Source organism: Neovison vison, chromosome 13 (genome assembly GCF_020171115.1).
Source record: "Neovison vison isolate M4711 chromosome 13, ASM_NN_V1, whole genome shotgun sequence".
NCBI classification, from domain to species: domain Eukaryota; kingdom Metazoa; phylum Chordata; class Mammalia; order Carnivora; family Mustelidae; genus Neogale; species Neogale vison.
Genome location: NC_058103.1, coordinates 111,473,529 through 111,490,979, shown reverse-complemented (window position 1 = coordinate 111,490,979; position 17,451 = coordinate 111,473,529). Strand labels below are relative to the sequence as shown.

The following is a 17,451-nucleotide window of genomic DNA, read 5'->3' as shown; positions in this document are numbered from 1 at the left end:
GAAACTAGATACAATTTAAAAAAACAAAAACAAAAACAAAACAAAACAAAAAAACCAAAAAAACAAAAACTCTATTTGATGGAGAAATAGAGTGATCCAATTATCCAGCATAGAGGATTATAGTGTAGGGTTGCCAGATGAAATACAAGATATACACAATTAAATCCGAATATCAGATAAACAGTGGATATATTTAGTATACATATGTCTGAAACATTGCTTGGGAAATACCTGTACTAAAGAATAATTCATTATCTGAAATTCAAATTACCTGGGTATCCTGACTTTTCATTTGCTAAGTCGGGCCACAAACTCCAGTTGTTAGAGGTCAAGTAATAGAGAAAGAAGCATAGCCAATGAGGTTAGAGGGAAGCCAAGAGGGTATGGAGTCCCAGATACTAAGTGAAGAATGTGTACCTACATGCTGAGAATCTTTCAAGAGCGGTCATTTTCCCAAACAGTGCTCAGAGGAACATCTCAACTATTACTGTGAGAGATGGGGGCCGCATGAACCCCCACTCAAATTAATTCAACCCAAAGAGCATTCCTTTTATCTGCTTTATATATATGGGTCCCAAGTAAGATTTCCTCCTTCAGACCAGAAGTCTGAAGACTAAGCAGCAAGGGAATACACACCATTTGGAGCCAATCAGACTCCCAGAGTTGAATTAAACTGACACAGACAAAGAAGTCATAAATGCTTGCTTTTATTTCAGAATTTATATTCCTTATTTTTAGTTTCCAGCTTATCATTGAAGAGTGTATAAAACAGATGAGTTTTGAACTAAACCAAATGAGAACAAATGGAAATACTGCCTCAAATAAGAACAGTGCAGCAATGAATGCAGAGATTGTATTAAGAACCCTCATGGACTTCTTGGACAAAACGTAAGTCTTCCACCTGGTTTTCTCTTTAACCACTACCCTCAATTTGATTGATAGGGGTTAAGGAAAAAGTTGTTTTCCTCTACATAAGATAGTTTTAAAAAGTTTTCTACAGAAATATAATAATTCATTAAAAAGGAAAAGACTTCTAGTTCGTTACCTGATGAGAAAAAAGTAGGAATGACTTCATGCAGGAAAGGAAAAAAATGGAGAGGAAATAAATACTGGTAACCAACGAGTATGGTGTTCTGAGGGGAAGGAGCGTTAGGATTTGATGCTTCTCAGATAAGACATTGTTTTGCATCCTCTTGGACATCAAAAAAGACTGGGGTAAGTCCAGAATGTCTTGATTTCATGTCACAAACCTGAAGAAGAGAATAGCACAAATACGACTAGAATTAATTCAGCTCAGAGACAAGTTGAGTGCCTGACTCAACCTTCAATAATTTATTAAGTACCTATCTTTATCAAATTTTATTCTAGGCCCTAGGTAGTGATGAAAAAGAGAGTCAAAGTCCCTGCATGATGGAAATGATGGTCTCATAGCAGTGGAAAAGCAGACCCTTGTGACCAACTAAGACAGTGTTCTTAACCAAAAATTCTTGTTTTTTAATGCTTCCACTAAGTCCCTACTCTTAGTAGCTCTAATTTTATAAGTTTGGAGTAGGGTCTAGGCACGTATATTTTAAAATGTGTCCACATTTGGGAACCAACGATGTAAAACAACCAGAGACATGTTTTCTTTCTTTTTTTTTTTTTAAGATTTTTTAAAATTTAATTTTTTCAGTGTTCCAAAACTCATTGATTATGCACACCCCGTGCTCCATGCAATCTGTGCCCTCCTTAATACCCACCACCAGGCTCACCCATCCTCCCATCCCCCACCCCTCCAAAACCCTCAGTTTGTTTCTCAGAGTCCACAGGAGACATGTTTTCTTAAACAGTGATACTTAGCACCAAACTGAGGGTAGAAAAGTAAAAAAAAAAATTCAAAAACCTATCAAGGGACCAGTGTGACACATGGTAGTTTGCACATGTTAGTTACCTCATTTAATATTGTTGCAGCAAATTAATTCATACCAAAGGGACCACGATAAATAAGGATACAGTACCTTTCTTTAAAGAAAAAGCAACAAAGAATTATTAAGGAGGACATATTCTATAACTTACATTTTAATTCCATTTCCCTTTCCTTATAGTGTTACTGCATAAGCAAGACTAATGTTCTTATGACTTTAATTTTAATATTTGGTAGACAAATTAAGTTTTCTGTTCTTTATGAGAAACTATCTAGGAGATAGCTTAGCAGAAGGGAGGTAGGCAAGTGATGTAGAAGAAAAGACAGAAACTCAGAAAACCTTCCTCACTTCCTTAGTTTCTTTTTTTTTTTTTAAGATTTTATTTATTTATTTGACAGAGGGAGATCACAAGTAGGCAGAGAGGCAGGCAGAGAGAGAGGAGGAAGCAGGCTCCCCGCTGAGCAGAGAGCCCGATGTGGGGCTCGATCCCAGGACCCTGAGATCATGACCTGAGCTGAAGGCAGCGGCTTAACCCATTGAGCCACCCAGGCGCCCACTTCCTTAGTTTCTTAATGTATACTTTTACCGTCTAATTTCCTACACAATCCCTTCATGTTTTTATTGTATTAGATGGCCCTTTTCTCTGGCCAATATGGAATCAAATCATATAAACATACCACCACTTTGTCAGGAGTGTGATAGTGAATGGAGAGCAGGACAAAACAGTGCCAATTCTCTTAAAACTCCTACTGGAAAGGGGCGCCTGGGTGGCTCAGTGGGTTAAGCCGCTGCCTTCAGCTCAGGTCATGATCTCAGGGTCCTGAGATTGAGCCCCACATCGGGGTCTCTGCTCAGCAGGGAGCCTGCTTCCTCCACTCTCTCTGCCTGCCTCTGCCTACTTGTGATCTCTCTCTCTCTCTGTCAAATAGATAAATAAAACCTTAAAAAAAAAAAAACACAAAAAACTCCTACTGGAAGAATGCCTTCTGGTTTTTTGACCTCCAGCCAGCAGTTTGGAGACATGTCATTTATCATTAGCAAAACTACATATTTTTGTATATATTGTAGCCAAACATTATAGAACATACAGAAAGTTCTAACTTATCCTAATACTGTCAACTATTAGCTGAGAGACCTTGAATTCATTACACCATCTGTAAAATGGGGCTAATACATAAAGTCAGTGGACCTTTTTTTTCCAGTGTATTTAAATTATTTTAATTTCTGTTTCTATTTTATTTCTATTTCTATTTTTATTTAATTTTCTACTTAGAATTATACATCATTACATCATCTTCTATATAACTTTTTCTAATTCATAGGAGAAAGGGACAGTATATAAAGATACAAAAAAACCTTTGAGCTTTAAAAATTTGTGAAAGATTAAAATTTTTAGAAAGAGACAGGAGGCATAAAGAGTTGCAGAAATTCTCAGAGCTAATAAAAAATGTGTAACCCTAAAGCCATTTGTTAGGGGAGATTTTTAAAAGTCAGATATTAGTTCTGTTCTCAGGGAACTAACAAGTTAGACAAAAAAAGTAAACACAAAAAGTAAACACAAAAGTAAACACAAAAAGTAAACACAATAAACACAATAAGTAACTTTTAATTCCTTGTTCAGATCATTGATAGGCATTCCATTTGGTTGGATCTTTCCAGGTGGATAGGACTTAGAGGCATGGAAATGAGGGACAGGGATTTCAGGGGAGCAAGACACCTGGATATGGTTTTCATAAAAATCTGATCAACTGTATGACAACAAATTCCTATTACCAGCTGATATACACAGCATTTGAAAATTGTCTGGTTGATTGGTCTGTGGTCAACCAACCTAGATAACTCTGTTTCCAAAATATAGGCTTTTCAGCTTGCCTTATGCTGTTGGTTAACTCTGACTAAATTAAGGAAGCAGTTGCTAGATCTCCTGTTCATTCATTTAAAATGAATAATAAAGGGCTGGGTGTCTTCAGGGTAGCTTTGAGAAAAATCTCCTTAGAAATCGTGTTATGTTACAAATGTACAGGTTCTCTAAATATAATATCTTATTTCTTTATGTTTCCATTTCTTCACCAAGACCTCCCCACTCTATAAAGCAAGCTGTAAACTCTTTGACCAGCTGGCAGAAATCCCATGCAGAGCTGCAAACAGGTCAAGGATTTTATACCTGTTCGTTCAATTCCAGTCTCAGCCGAGTTAGCTGGCATGCCAAGTATATGAGCGAACCATAAAAACAAGGTCAATTCTTAAACTCGGACCTTTTGAAAATGGAAATGACACATCTGCTACAAAACTGGCAGATTCGTTTTGTCTCAAATTACCATAGGGATGTCTCCGAGATTAGGTCCTGTTGTTGGGCTATGATCCATCTGCTGGTTTCTACCCTACGTCGGTATCGTGGCTGCTGCCCTCCAACAGTGTTATGCAAAAGAGTGGGGCTACATGTTCCACAGCTGTGCACAGGGGCCCCGTCTTTCCTCTTCATCCAAAGGGGGCTCTTCTCCCTTTTCATATACTAGGGAATCTGCATATAGTAGTGTCAAGTAATTTTACATAAATGTGTATTTGGGAAATCTTTCCCTTTGCCTCTCACATGTCACATGCCTTTATATATTAATCACATGCATTTAACATAATAAATTCTGTCTCTGTTAGAAACCAGAATTCAAGTTATAATTTCTGAGTCCAAAAGCATACAGAGTACTCAGCAGCACTATAGGGAGTTAATGAGGACCTCTGCGAAACAGGTTTTTTTTTTTTCCCCCAATTTATTTATTTTCAGAAAAACATTATTCATTATTTTTTCACCACACCCAGTGCTCCATGCAAGCTGTGCCCTCTATAATACCCACCACCTGGTACCCCAACCTCCCACCCCCCCGCCACTTCAAACCCTTCAGACTGTTTTTCAGAGTCCATAGTCTCTCATGGTTCACCTCCCCTTCCAATTTACCCAAATTCCCTACTACTTTCTAACGCCCCTTGTCCTCCATGCTATTGGTTATGCTCCACAAATGAGTGAAACCATATGATAATTGACTCTCTCTGCTTGACTGATTTCCTGATTTCACTCAGCATAATCTCTTCCAGTCCCGTCCATGTTGCTACAAAAGTTGGATATTCGTCCTTTCTGATGGAGGCATAATACTCCATAGTGTATATGGACCACATCTTCCTTATCCATTCATCCGTTGAAGGGCATCTTGGTTCTTTCCATAGTTTGGCGACTGTGGCCATTGCTGCTATAAACATTGGGGTACAGATGGCCCTTCTTTTCACGACATCTGTATCTTTGGGGTAAATACCCAGGATTAGCTTTAACTAAAGGTGCCTCAAAGAGTTCAGTGTCCTATTACAGCACATTCAGTAAATGTCTGTGCATCTCTGGGACTTCACAGACCGCTGGGTCTTCATACAGTAACGTATTTGTCCAGGGCAGCAGGGGGGCATTGGACGACACCCTGGATTTGGAGGATGTTTCAGCCCTCACTTACTAGCTTCACTTCCTTGGACAAGTACCCTAACTTTTCAGAACCTGTTTTTGGATTATAAAATGGGTATAGTAATAAACAACAAAAAAAAAAGATCTGCCAGAAGAGGTTTTTAAACTAAGGCGTTATATAAAAATAGGTGATGTTATCGTCATTCTCATGCTGAGAAGAATTTGTAAGAAATATAAATTTAAACCGATTAAAGCTGGTAAATTTGGAATCTTCAAAACTGAACTTAGAGAAACAGAACAGATTAGTAGTTGCCAGAGGTGGGGGGGAGTGGGGAGAATGGGTAAAAGTAGTCAAATTTAGGAACTTCTAGTTAGAAGATACATAAGTTGTAGGAATGTAATGTAGAGCACCATTACTATATTAACAGTTTTTTATAGTATATTTAATAACTGCCGAAGGTAGGATAGATCTTCCAAGAACTGTTAACTGTCTGAGGTCATGGATGTTAACTACATTTACTGTGGTAATCATTTTACACTATATATACATGTCAAATCATTACGTTATACACCTAAACTTACAAAATGTTCTATGTTCATTGTCTATCCGTAAAACTGCAACATCAGTAAAGCTGGTAAGGTTTGCCTCTTGAGTAAAATTACATGCATCTTTTTTATGTTGGAGCAGTGTCAGGTAGTGAAGAAAGCATGTTTCTTTGGTGTTTGGCCTGTATCATGAATATGGGGTATGTAGTAAATAGAAGTTAGGAATGTGGATGAAAATCATATATGTTGAGGGCCTTGATGTCAATTTAGGAAACAATTTAAGCTTAGAGACCCTGAATTCATTTTCTACCAAATAACAAATTGTCAAATATATGTGTTGAAACATATCTTTGATATTATGTATTTTGTTCGATAAATGAAATTTAACATTTGAAAATTATAAAGGCCTAATCATATATTTAAATCTCAGTATTGAGGGGCATCTGGGTGGCTTGGGTGGCCAGTGAAATGACTGCCCTCGGGCTCAGGTCATGATCCCAGTGCCTGCTGCTCTGCCTACTTGTGCTCTCTCTCTGTCAAATAAATAAAATCTAAATCAAACAAACAATCGATCTCAGTATTAAAAAACTTGAATTTCTGATCAATAAAATAAGTTGATACTCTCCTATGAGGTTTTTAAATGATTAAAAGTTTTATTTTAAGTGATTATATGTTTTGCTTTATTTCAGATTAAGTCTCTCAGCAAAAATCTGTGAGAAAACAGTCCTGAAGCGAGTTCTAAAGGAGTTATGGAAGCTAGTTCTTAACAAAATAGAAAAACAAATTGTCCTCCCTCCTCTGACAGATCAAACAGTAAGTATTTAAAACCAAGATTCAATTAAGCTTATTGCTCCAATTTTTGTTTTTTATTATTGAAATATAGTTGACATGCAATGTTAAATTAGTTTCAGGTGAACAACAGTGATCTGACAATTCTATATTCAATGCTCACACAATAAATGTAGTCACCATCTATCAATATATAAACAGGTTATTAAAATATTATTGACTGTTCCCTATACTGTACTTTTCATCTCAATTATTTATTTATTTTATAACAAAGTTTGTACCTCTTAATCCCCTTCACATATTTTGCCCATCTTCCCACACACCTCCTCTCTGGCAGACACCACTTTGTTTTCTGTATTTATGAGTCTGTTTCTGTTTTTTTGTTCATTTATTTAATTTGGTTTTTAGATTCCAGATATAAGTGAAATCATATGGTATTTGTCCCTCTTGTCTGACTTAGTTCACTTGGCATAATACCCAGTGGGTCCATCCATGTTGTCACAAATAGCAAGATCTCATTCTTTCTATACTGAATAATATTCCATTATTTGTGTATATGTACACACAAACACACACACCACATCTTCTTTATCCATTCACCTGTTGGATGGACATTTAGGCTGCTTCCATATCTTGGCTCTTGGAAATAATGCTGCAATAAATATAGAGGTGCATATACTTTTTGAATTAGTGCTTTCATATTCTTTGGGTAAATACTCAGCAGTAAAATTACTGAATCATATGGTATATCTACTTTTAATTTTTTGAAAAAGCTCCATACTGTTTTCCATAGTGGTTCCCCCAAATTACATTCCTATCAAGCCAAATCAAGTGCATGTGGATTCCCTTTTCTCCACATCCTCACCAATAGTTCTTATTTCTTGTCTTTTAGATTCTAGTCATTGTGACTAGGGTGAGGTGATATTTCATTCTGGTTTTAATTTGCCTTTCCCTGATGATTAGTGATGTAGAACATCTTTTCATGTGTCTCTTGGCTATGTGTGTGTCCTCTTTGGAAAAATGTCTATTCAGGTCCTCTGACTATTTATAATCAAATTACTTAGGGTTATTTTGTGGTTGTTTTGAGTTTTTTCAGTGTTAAGCTTTGTAAGTTCTTCACATGTTTTGAGTATTACCCCCTTAACAGATAATATCATTTGCAAATATATCTCGGATTCATTAGGCTGCCTTTGCATTTTGTTGATTCGCGTTGCTTTTCAAAATCTTTTTATTATAGTAGTATAGACCCAGTAGTTTTTTTGTTGTTGTTATTTCCCTTCTCTTTTTCCCTAAAGAGAAAGACCCATAAATATGTTGCTAAGGCCAGTTCTCAAGAGATCACTGCCTGTTATCTTTTAGGGGTTTTATGGATTTAGGTCTTACATTTAATGTTTAATCCATTTTGAGTTTATCTTTGTTTATGGCATAAGAAAGCAGCCCGATTTCATTCTTTTGCATGTGGCTGTCCAGTTTGTCCAACACCATTTATTGAAGAGACTGTCTTTTCCCCATTGTACACTGTTGTCTTTCTTGTTGTAAATTAATTGACCATATAAGCATGGACTTATTTCTGGATAAATAGCATGGATTTATTTCATGGATTGCCATTCTGTTCTGTTTATCTATGTGTCTGTTTTTGTGCCAGTGCCATACTGTTTTGATTACTATGACTTGGTAGTATATCTTAAAATCTGGGATTGTGATACCTCAAACTTTGTTCTTTCTCAAGATTCCTTTGACCGTGCAAGTTTTGGGATTATGTGTTCTAGTTTGTGAAAAATGTCATTAGTATTTTGATACGGATTTTATATAGACTTCCTGGGGTAGTACGGACATTATAAGGATATTATTTCTTCACATCCATGAGCATGGTGTATTTTTTCATTTGTTTATACCATCGTCAGAATATAAGTGTTTCACCTCTTTGGTTAAATTTATTCCTAGGTATCTATTCATTCCTCTGGTGCAATTAGAAATGGAATTGTTTTCTTGATTTCTCTTTTTGCTACTTCATTATTAGTGTATAGAAGTGTAACAGATTTCTGTATATTGATTTTTTATCCTGTAAGTTTACTGCATTCATTTATCAGTTCTAATAGTTGGTTTTGGTTTTGTTTTTTGCTTTTTTTTTTTTTTTTTTTTTGGTGGCGTCCTTAGGTTTTTCTATATATATAGTATCACGTCATCCTCAAAAAGTAACAGTTTTACTTCTTCCTCACCAATTTGGATGTATTTTCCTTCTTTTTCTTATCCAATTGTGAAGCCAGTCCTCCAGTGCTATAGTGAATAAAAGTGGTAAGAATAGATATTCTCATCTTGTTCCTGATCATAAAGGAAAAGCTTTTTTTTTTTTCATCTACTGAGGATATTAGCTGTGGGTTTTTCATATATGCCCTTTATTATGTTGTATTTTGTCAAATGCTTTTTCTTTATCTATTGAGATGGTTCTCTTTTTATTTTTTGGAGTGTCTTTATCTGGTTTTGGTATCAGGGTAATACTACTTTGGTTTGAAAAGATGCTTAATAATGATACCAATCTTCTTAAATTTATTGAGATTTGTTTTGTGGCCTACCATGTCATCTATCAGTCCTGGAGAATATTCCATGTTCACTTGAAAAAAAAAAGGTGTATTCTGCTGTTTTGAGATGGAATGTTCAGTATATATCTGTTAAATTCATCTGGTCTAATGGATTCTTCAAAGCCACTTTGTCCTTTGATTTGCTGTCTGGATGATTTATTTATTGATGTAAGTGAGCTGTTGCCCTCCCCTACTATTATTGCATTACTGTTAGTTTCTTTCTTTATGACTATTAGTGTTTGCTTAATGCATTTCCATGCTCCTGTGTTAGTGCATGGATATTTACCAGTGTTATATCCCCTTGTTGGACTGATCCTTGTTGGAAGTGATCCTTTTGTCTTTATGGGATGCCCTCCTTTGACTCTTGCTGTGTAGACTTTGTTTAAAAGTCCACTCTGATATAAGTCCTGCTATTCTAGCTTCCTTTTTGCTTCCAGTTGCATGGAATATCTTTTTCCATCCCTTCTCTTTCAGTCTTTACATGTCCTTAGGTCTGAAGTGAGTTTCTTGTAGGCAGCATAGACATGGGTCTTTTTTATTTTTTATTCCATTGAGTTATCTTGGAGCATTTAGTCCACTTACTTTTAAAGTACTTACTGATAGGTTTGTACTTACTGCCAATTTGTTGTTTTTTGGTTGTTTTTGTAGTTCTTTGTCCTTTTCTTCTTTTGCTCTCTCTGGTTCAATGGCTTTCTTTAGTGTTACCCTTGAATTTCTTTTTATTTACTGTATATCTTAGAGGTTTTGATTTGTGGTTACCATTGAGTGTATATAAATACCAAATGTTAAGTTGGTGGTCACTCAAGTTTGAACACATTCTAAAAACACTAAATTTTTGTTCCCCCCTCTACATTTTGTTAATGATGTTATATTTTAAATATTTTTATTTGTATATCCCTTGACCTATTTTGGGTAGATAGAATTGACTTTGCTATTTTTATGTTTTAATCTCCATACTGGTTTTATAGGTGATTAATGTACTACCTTTCCTATGGTTTTACTTTTATCTGTGAATTTTTTTCCTTTCATAGTTTTCCTATACTTAAGCCTTTTATGTCACTTAAATAATTTAACATTTCTTCAACACTTCAACATTTCTTAGAAGACTGGTTCTGTGGTGATAAACTCCTTTTTGCTGGGAAACTATCTTTTTTTTCATTCTGAATGATAACCTTATCTGGTAGAATATTTTTCACTGTAGATTTTTTCCTCTCAGCACTCTGGCTTGTGGTTTCTGTTGAAAATTCAGCTGGTAGCCTTACAGTGTTTCCCTTGATGTAACTATTTTCTTTTCTCATGATGCTTTATCTCTCCTTAGCATTACATTTTTCCATTTTAATTATCATGCGTCTTGTTGTGTACTTCCTTGGTTTCATCTTGTTAGGTAAGGGCTTTCTGTTCTTCCTGGGCCTTGGATGTCTGTTGCCTTCCCCGGATTAGGAAATTTTTGAACCCCCTTCCCTCTCTCTTCTCTTTCTGGGATGCCTAAAATTCAAATGTTATTACTATTGATGGTGTTATTCTTGGGTTTTACTTGATGCTGTTCAGCTTGATGCTTTCCGTGACCCTGTCTTCCAGATTGCTAATCCATTCTTCTAGTATATGTTTCATCTCAGTTATTGTATTCTTCAGCTCTGACTCTTTTTTATATTTTTTATCTCCCTTTTGAAATCCTCATTACATTCATTGACTCTTTTCTCAAATCTGGTGAGAATCTTTATGACCATTACTTTGAAACCTTTATTAGGCACACTGAATAGTTCTGTTTAAATCTTTTCTGTGACTTTTGTCTTATTCTTTCATTTGGGACATATTTTTCTGTCTCCTCAGTTTGTCTAACTCGGTGTTTGTTTTTATGTATTAAGTAGGACACTGCCATTTCCTGGTTGTGACAGTTGTGGCCTTGTAGAGATGTCCCATGATCCCTTGTAGCACAGTCTCTTCTGGTCACTAGAACAAGCTGTAGGGTTGTTGCCCTATGTGGGCTGTGTGTACCCCTCTGTTGTGTCTGAGCTGTGACTGCTGTGAGCTCATTGTTGGGGGGGTGGGGCCAGCACACATCCTAGATATCTACTATTGGACTCTGACAGCTTCTTGCACAGCAAAGGGCAGTGCTTGCTCCCTGTGCAGCCATTTAGAGGTCCAGCTGCAGGAACTATGGACATGCTCATGTGTGGGGGTTATCTCCCATTCCAAGAGCAAGAGCCTATCTAGAGGGGCACTGGGCCAGGGCATGTTTGCTGGCAAGCTAGATAGAGTTTTAACACTGACTCCCACAAGTGTCTGGCTATTCTGGCTGGGGAGGACAAGAAAATTTGCACCTGCCACTTTTATTTACAGAGAAATCTGCAGATGGCTGACCCTCTGGCACATACCCTAAAATTAGTCAATCAGCCCTCCTGTATATCCTGGGCACTTTTTCAAACTACTGCTTCTGTGGTCTTGACCAAGTTATTTAGCTTACTCTCTCTGTAGGAGCAGGACTTGGTTACGTATCACCTTCCAGGGCTCCCAGAGGTAAGCCTTGCTAATTTTCAAAGCCAGATGTTATGTGGACTTCTCTGCCCTCTGTGGGTCCCCAGGGCTAGGGTTGAGCAGTGTGGGGTCTGATCTCCTCACTTCTCTGACCTGTGACATCTCTCCAATTTGCAGTGAGTCACACCAGGTGTTTGGTTCCTGATTGTGTCTCTGCCCTTCCTACCCTTTCCGATAGGGACTTTTCTCTATGACTAGCTTTGGAAGACCTGTTCTGCCAGTCTTCAGGTTGTTTACAGAGTTAGTTATATAGTGGTGGTCGTTTCCTTGGTGTGTCCGGGAGGAAGTGATCCTCCTGTTCCATCTTGTTCCTCCCTCCCTTGGTTACACTTTTAGTAACCCATCTAATTGTACTTTAGTGAATGATTTTCATCCAGCTAAAATAACGATTAAATCCATTTTGGGAAAAAGTCTTCAGCAAACAGTAACTAAACAACGATCATTCAGATGACATTTTCCTACACAAATCAATTTTAAATAGTAGCAGTCAAATTTCACAATTCCTTGACATTCAGAACTTCATTTTGGGGGGATAAAAAAGTATAAAAGTTTAACTTATAGCATTATCTGGTCTATACACATAATTTTTAAACTTAATTTTACTGTGAAACACCAGGGAAATAAATTTAGGATGGAATACCCCCACTGTGCTTTTTTCTAAAACATTATAGTTTAAGAAGATAAATCCAACACTGTTCTAGAGAATATTTTTCTCCTTTCCATTTTAATTTCATCTATTACCTTTCCAGTTGGAGGTTAATAGAGGAGACACCTTTTTCTGGGTTCAAAGAGCATGATTGTATCATACATAGTGAAATAAGAAGGAACCAGAAAGCTCATTTGGCGGCAAAGTTAGACAGTGGTCAAATGGATGCAGTATCAGGTATCTCTCAGTTCACATCTCCTGAATCAAACAACAAAAAAGAAATAACCCTGCATGCACATGTTATGGAGCAAGTATTTTTTTTTCTGTGACTGAGAAATATAAGTTGATGCAAATACTGAGTAATTATAAGCTAAACTCAAATGTTTTGACACCATTAATCGTGTAGACTAAGTCCATATTTCATGAAATTCTATAGGAATTGTTTTCTTATAAAGTGTTCAAAGATGCAAAGTTTTCTTATAAAGTGTTCAAAGATGCATGTTTTTGTTGATTTCCTGCCAGCAAGTGGTAAAATCTGTTATAGCCTACCCACATATGGAAAGCCAAATTACATATATAAGCACACATGCACCCTTGATTCTGCTACATTTCTGTAATACAGTTAGCTCGAATGGAATAGGGAACAGCGGGAATGGCGTCAGTACAATCTGGAAGTTGAGTTGGTTTATGTATAAATTTTCCTAGGTGGGAGGCTCTGCAATATAATAGAAGACCTATAAATTCAGCAGAAAAGGAAAGGACACTCAGCTAAGCTACTACATGGCGGTGGAAGGCACACTTAGACATGGTTCTTCTACCCAAACAGATGAAGCTTGTATGGCTCTCACACAGGGAAGGCTACCCTCCCCCTGCTGAGAGTTCCAGTTGTATGAGTATTGCCCCAGCCCACATTTGTACTCCTTTATGTGGATTATTTATTATTTTGCTTTTCTACTACCCCACTGTGGCAGCCATCAGCTCCCTGCGTGCCATACAAGATATCTCCCAAAGTAGCACTTCCTGTTTTTGATCACTCATTGGTAATAAAATTGCATAAGCTTTGACTATGCTGCCCATTGCTATTTTGCCCATGAGCCCTATTATTTCTAGAGCACAATTTTGTAGAACGAGGTTTTTCAAAAACACATACATCATGCTATAGTAGAAAGTATATGACATACCATTTTTTTTATAAGGCCTTCCCTAGGATAGCTTACCATCACCTCAATTTTCTCTAGCATTGAGTTCTCAAAACATGAAGCAATATCTGTGACTCATTCATTCACTCTGTGTTCCCAGAGCTCTGGTGTGTGCTGGGCACCGTGGTGGAGATGAAAATAGGAGCAAAATTAGATGCTGTTCTCGTCAATTTTGTAGTCCTTCATTTCCTAATCAATTCACAGGATCCACTAAAAAATGAAGAGTGTTATTCCAGAATAGCTGATTTTTCCCTTCTGAGAAAATATTCTAGGGACTTAGGATGAACTTAGTACCAAATTTACTTTTTTCCTGCCACTTTTGCCAACAGATGTACCTCTAATTTTTCATTCTAGTAATGCTGTGGATGGTTTAGTCCTCTGCTCTTCAAGCTTTTCCTAGGATATTGGCATTCTAGGAAGAGCCTCTGGCTGAGGGGAGAGTTAAGAGGGCAGGTCTCTGATAGACGGGACAGCATTGGAGGAGCAGCAGCTTCACCTGCCTCAACTCTGCATCTTGAAAGTTTGCATAGATCTATTTGGGGCCAAGTGGAGTGAGGGAGCTGCCTCTACTAAAATAAATAAACATTAAAGATCATGGATTAAATCCAAGTGCTACCTTAAACCAGCTATGTTAGTCGTAATCTGTTTGTTAACTCAGACTTAAAGTTCTCGGAAGTGGGATGCCCGTGAGGACAATTATATTGCTAGCAGTACTAGATATCTTTGACCCAATCTGTAAAACCAGTTAAGTGTATATGGCATATAAGTCACAAGTATAAGAAGGGAAATTTAATTTTCCATTGACTACATTTCTATTGTTACTGAAGATCTTAAGACTGACTGAGTCTTCTCTCTCCTTTTCTATGTGTGTCTCTAGGGACCTCAGATGATTTTCATCGCAGCTAAAGATCTTGGACAATTATCCAAACTGAAGGTAATAAGAATAAAGGGATTATCGGTTGTCTGTGAAAGATAATAAGCTAATTACAGCTGTACAAGAAACTATCCTCCTACTAGTAATGGTATCCAGCACTGCAGGACTAAGATGCATGTCTGTGATCTCACAGACATGCTTTAAGGATGGATCAAGTCAAAAGCTAGAGTCTGAATTTTATGGTCTTCCTTTTTTCCCCAAAGATTTCTAATACTTTCCAATTGGTAGGGCAACTGGGAAATTTTGGCTTTAAGTTAGATCATGTTTTCTTTCATATATGAAACAGACTCTGTATGAATAAGGCTCTGTATGAATAAGATTTCACTTTGTAGAAATCTAGTAAAATCTAGAAAAATCTTAAAGACAAGAAAGCTAGGGTGGAAAAATGAAACTCCTCAAAGCACACCTTGAACTTGTCAATATATTCAAGCACATTGTAAATGAGGATTTGCTGACTTAATAACTCCGCCCTTTCTTACTGCTAAGATTCACAGGACTGTGCAGTTATGCAGGGAACATCAGCTTCTGTCCTTCTAGAATAGGAACTCGAGTGATTAAAATATATATTGTGCTCCTTTGACTGGCTTTTTCACTTAGAATAATGTCCTCTAGGTTCTTCCATTTTGTTGCATTTGGGTAGATTTCCTCCTTCTTAAGGGCCAAATAAGATTGCCACATTTTCTTCATCTGTTCATTCATCAATGGATGACATACAGGCCAACGCTGTGCCTATCGTAGAAGTATGTGTTGCTTTAGATCCATTTCTTTCTCTTAGAATATAGTTCCAGACACAGACCACCTTAGTTCAGATTCTACCTCAGCTGTTTCCAACACATTGACAAATGACATTGTCATTGCCATGTGTCATGGGACACATGGACATTTGACATTGGCCAAAGTATTTAAACTTTTTAATCTTCAGATTTGGCATTTATAAACTGCAGAACATTTTCACACTTGCTTTATAGGATTTTTGTGAGGATAAATGAGATAATGCATACATTATCTTTGCACAGTAATTGCCAAGATTCTGCCACCACCCACTCACAGAGGCTGGCAGCTCAGAGTCAGGTCTCACTGGGATTGTTTTATGTGTATGACACAGGGGAAGAAGAATCCATTTAACTGCATAATTACTTACTGAGATGAAATAGGTGTCCTATAACTTCAGTACCCTATATTACTCCCTTGCTCGATTAAAAAAAATTGAAAGTCAATCATCCATTTAAAAGACATCACCTAAAATTTCTTCTTACAGGTGTTCAGTTAGGTTAATGGGTTAGAGGAAAGGTCAAAGGTAGATGTTACTCCCACACTATTGCTTTGGATCTTAGATCTGGATCCCTTCCTTTATCCCTCTTATTATCTTCCTGGGATTTATATTCCCTACTTTGAGAAATGGATTTATATAGGGTTGAAATTCCTCATATAAAACCATGAAGGTGAGGGCGTCTGGGTGGTTCAGTGGCTTAAGCCGCTGCCTTCAGCTCAGGTCATGATCTCAGGGTCCTGGGATCGAGTCCCGCATCGGGCTTTCTACTCAGCAGGGAGCCTTCCCTCTCTCTCTCTCTCTCTCTGGCTTCCTCTCTGCCTACTTGTGATCTCTCTCTGTCAAATAAATAAATAAAATCTTTAAAAACAAAACAAAACAAAAAAAACCAAAAACAAACAAAAACAAAAACAAAAACTAAAAAAACCCCATGAAGGTGAAACAGCATAGTATCTCATTGCAAAAGAAATGGCCCTAGACATGCTTCTAGCATCCGTGTGATGTTAGAAAACATACTCCATCTCCCACAGCTTCAGTTTCCTGAGTTGGAAGTCTTATCAGCCAGAACTGTTTTCAGTTCCAAGTGCTAGAAAGCCAGACTAACATAAACAAGGAAGGATTTATTGCTACATGAAATTTTATAGTCCTAGATAATTTTACTTTTCATCACTGCTTGATTAGGAACTCAAAGAATGTTATGGAACCTGGTTAGTATCTCTCGACTCTGTTCTTTCCTTGTATGATGTATGGCTGTAACAAACCTACCTTCTTATTTGTAAGATGGTTGCCTCTGCTCTATATCTAACATCCTTTGAACTTGAAATGTTGTAGAAAAGAACACCAAGCTTGATGTGAGGAATTCCAACAAATCCCACTAGCACATCCTGGTCTCTGATAGTGTTATCACCACTCCAAAGCCAACCATTGTGACACAGGCTTAACTGACATACCAGCCTATGAGCTGGGGATGCGGTCAGCTCTGTCTGCATCTTATGAACTCTGAGTGGGGTGGAGATAGCTCCCCAGAGTGCATAAATATGCTAGGTGGGAAAAAGAACACATTAGGTCCCTTTACAAATTCCGAACTTCCTCAAGACTGTAACAAACTAAAAACAATAAAATGTCCTAAAAGGGTAACTATTATTCAAATTACAGAATAAGTCATTTACAGTATTTTGCAAAATTAAAACTCTGACCATAATAAAGAATTTTAAATTTTCCAAACCATTTTCCCTTATTTTACCAAAGTGTCACTTCCATTTTAAATACTTGGTCTTCGCAGTATTTGTATGTTAGTTTGAAAGCAGGTTAAGATAAATCCAGAAGGGGCGCCTGGGTGGCTCAGTGGGTTAAGCCGCTGCCTTCGGCTCAGGTCATGATCCCAGGGTCCTGGGATCGAGTCCCACATCGGGCTCTCCACTGGGCAGAGAGCCTGCTTTCCTCTGAAAAAATAATGAATACTGTTTTTCTGAAAATAAATAAATTGGAAAAAAATTCTAAATTTGGCTTTTAAAAAAAAAAAAAAAAAGATAAATCCAGAAATCCTATATGGAAATATTAACAATTATCTAAATTACTTAAAGGAATACAGAGTCAAGGAAAATAGAACA

At 37.1% G+C, this 17,451-nt stretch overlaps 1 protein-coding gene across 2 annotated transcripts in view; it reads left to right on the top strand.

The window, feature by feature from the left end:
- The window catches only part of UNC13C (unc-13 homolog C), a 599,404-nt gene that overhangs the window by 513,425 nt on the left and 68,528 nt on the right, over nt 1–17,451 (top strand). For both annotated transcript variants that reach the window (XM_044230120.1, XM_044230119.1), the window contains exons 28-30: nt 739–888; nt 6,579–6,702; nt 14,515–14,571. In XM_044230120.1, the coding sequence (XP_044086055.1) occupies nt 739–888; nt 6,579–6,702; nt 14,515–14,571 (331 nt within the window). The remainder of the gene's footprint in view (nt 1–738; nt 889–6,578; nt 6,703–14,514; nt 14,572–17,451) is intronic.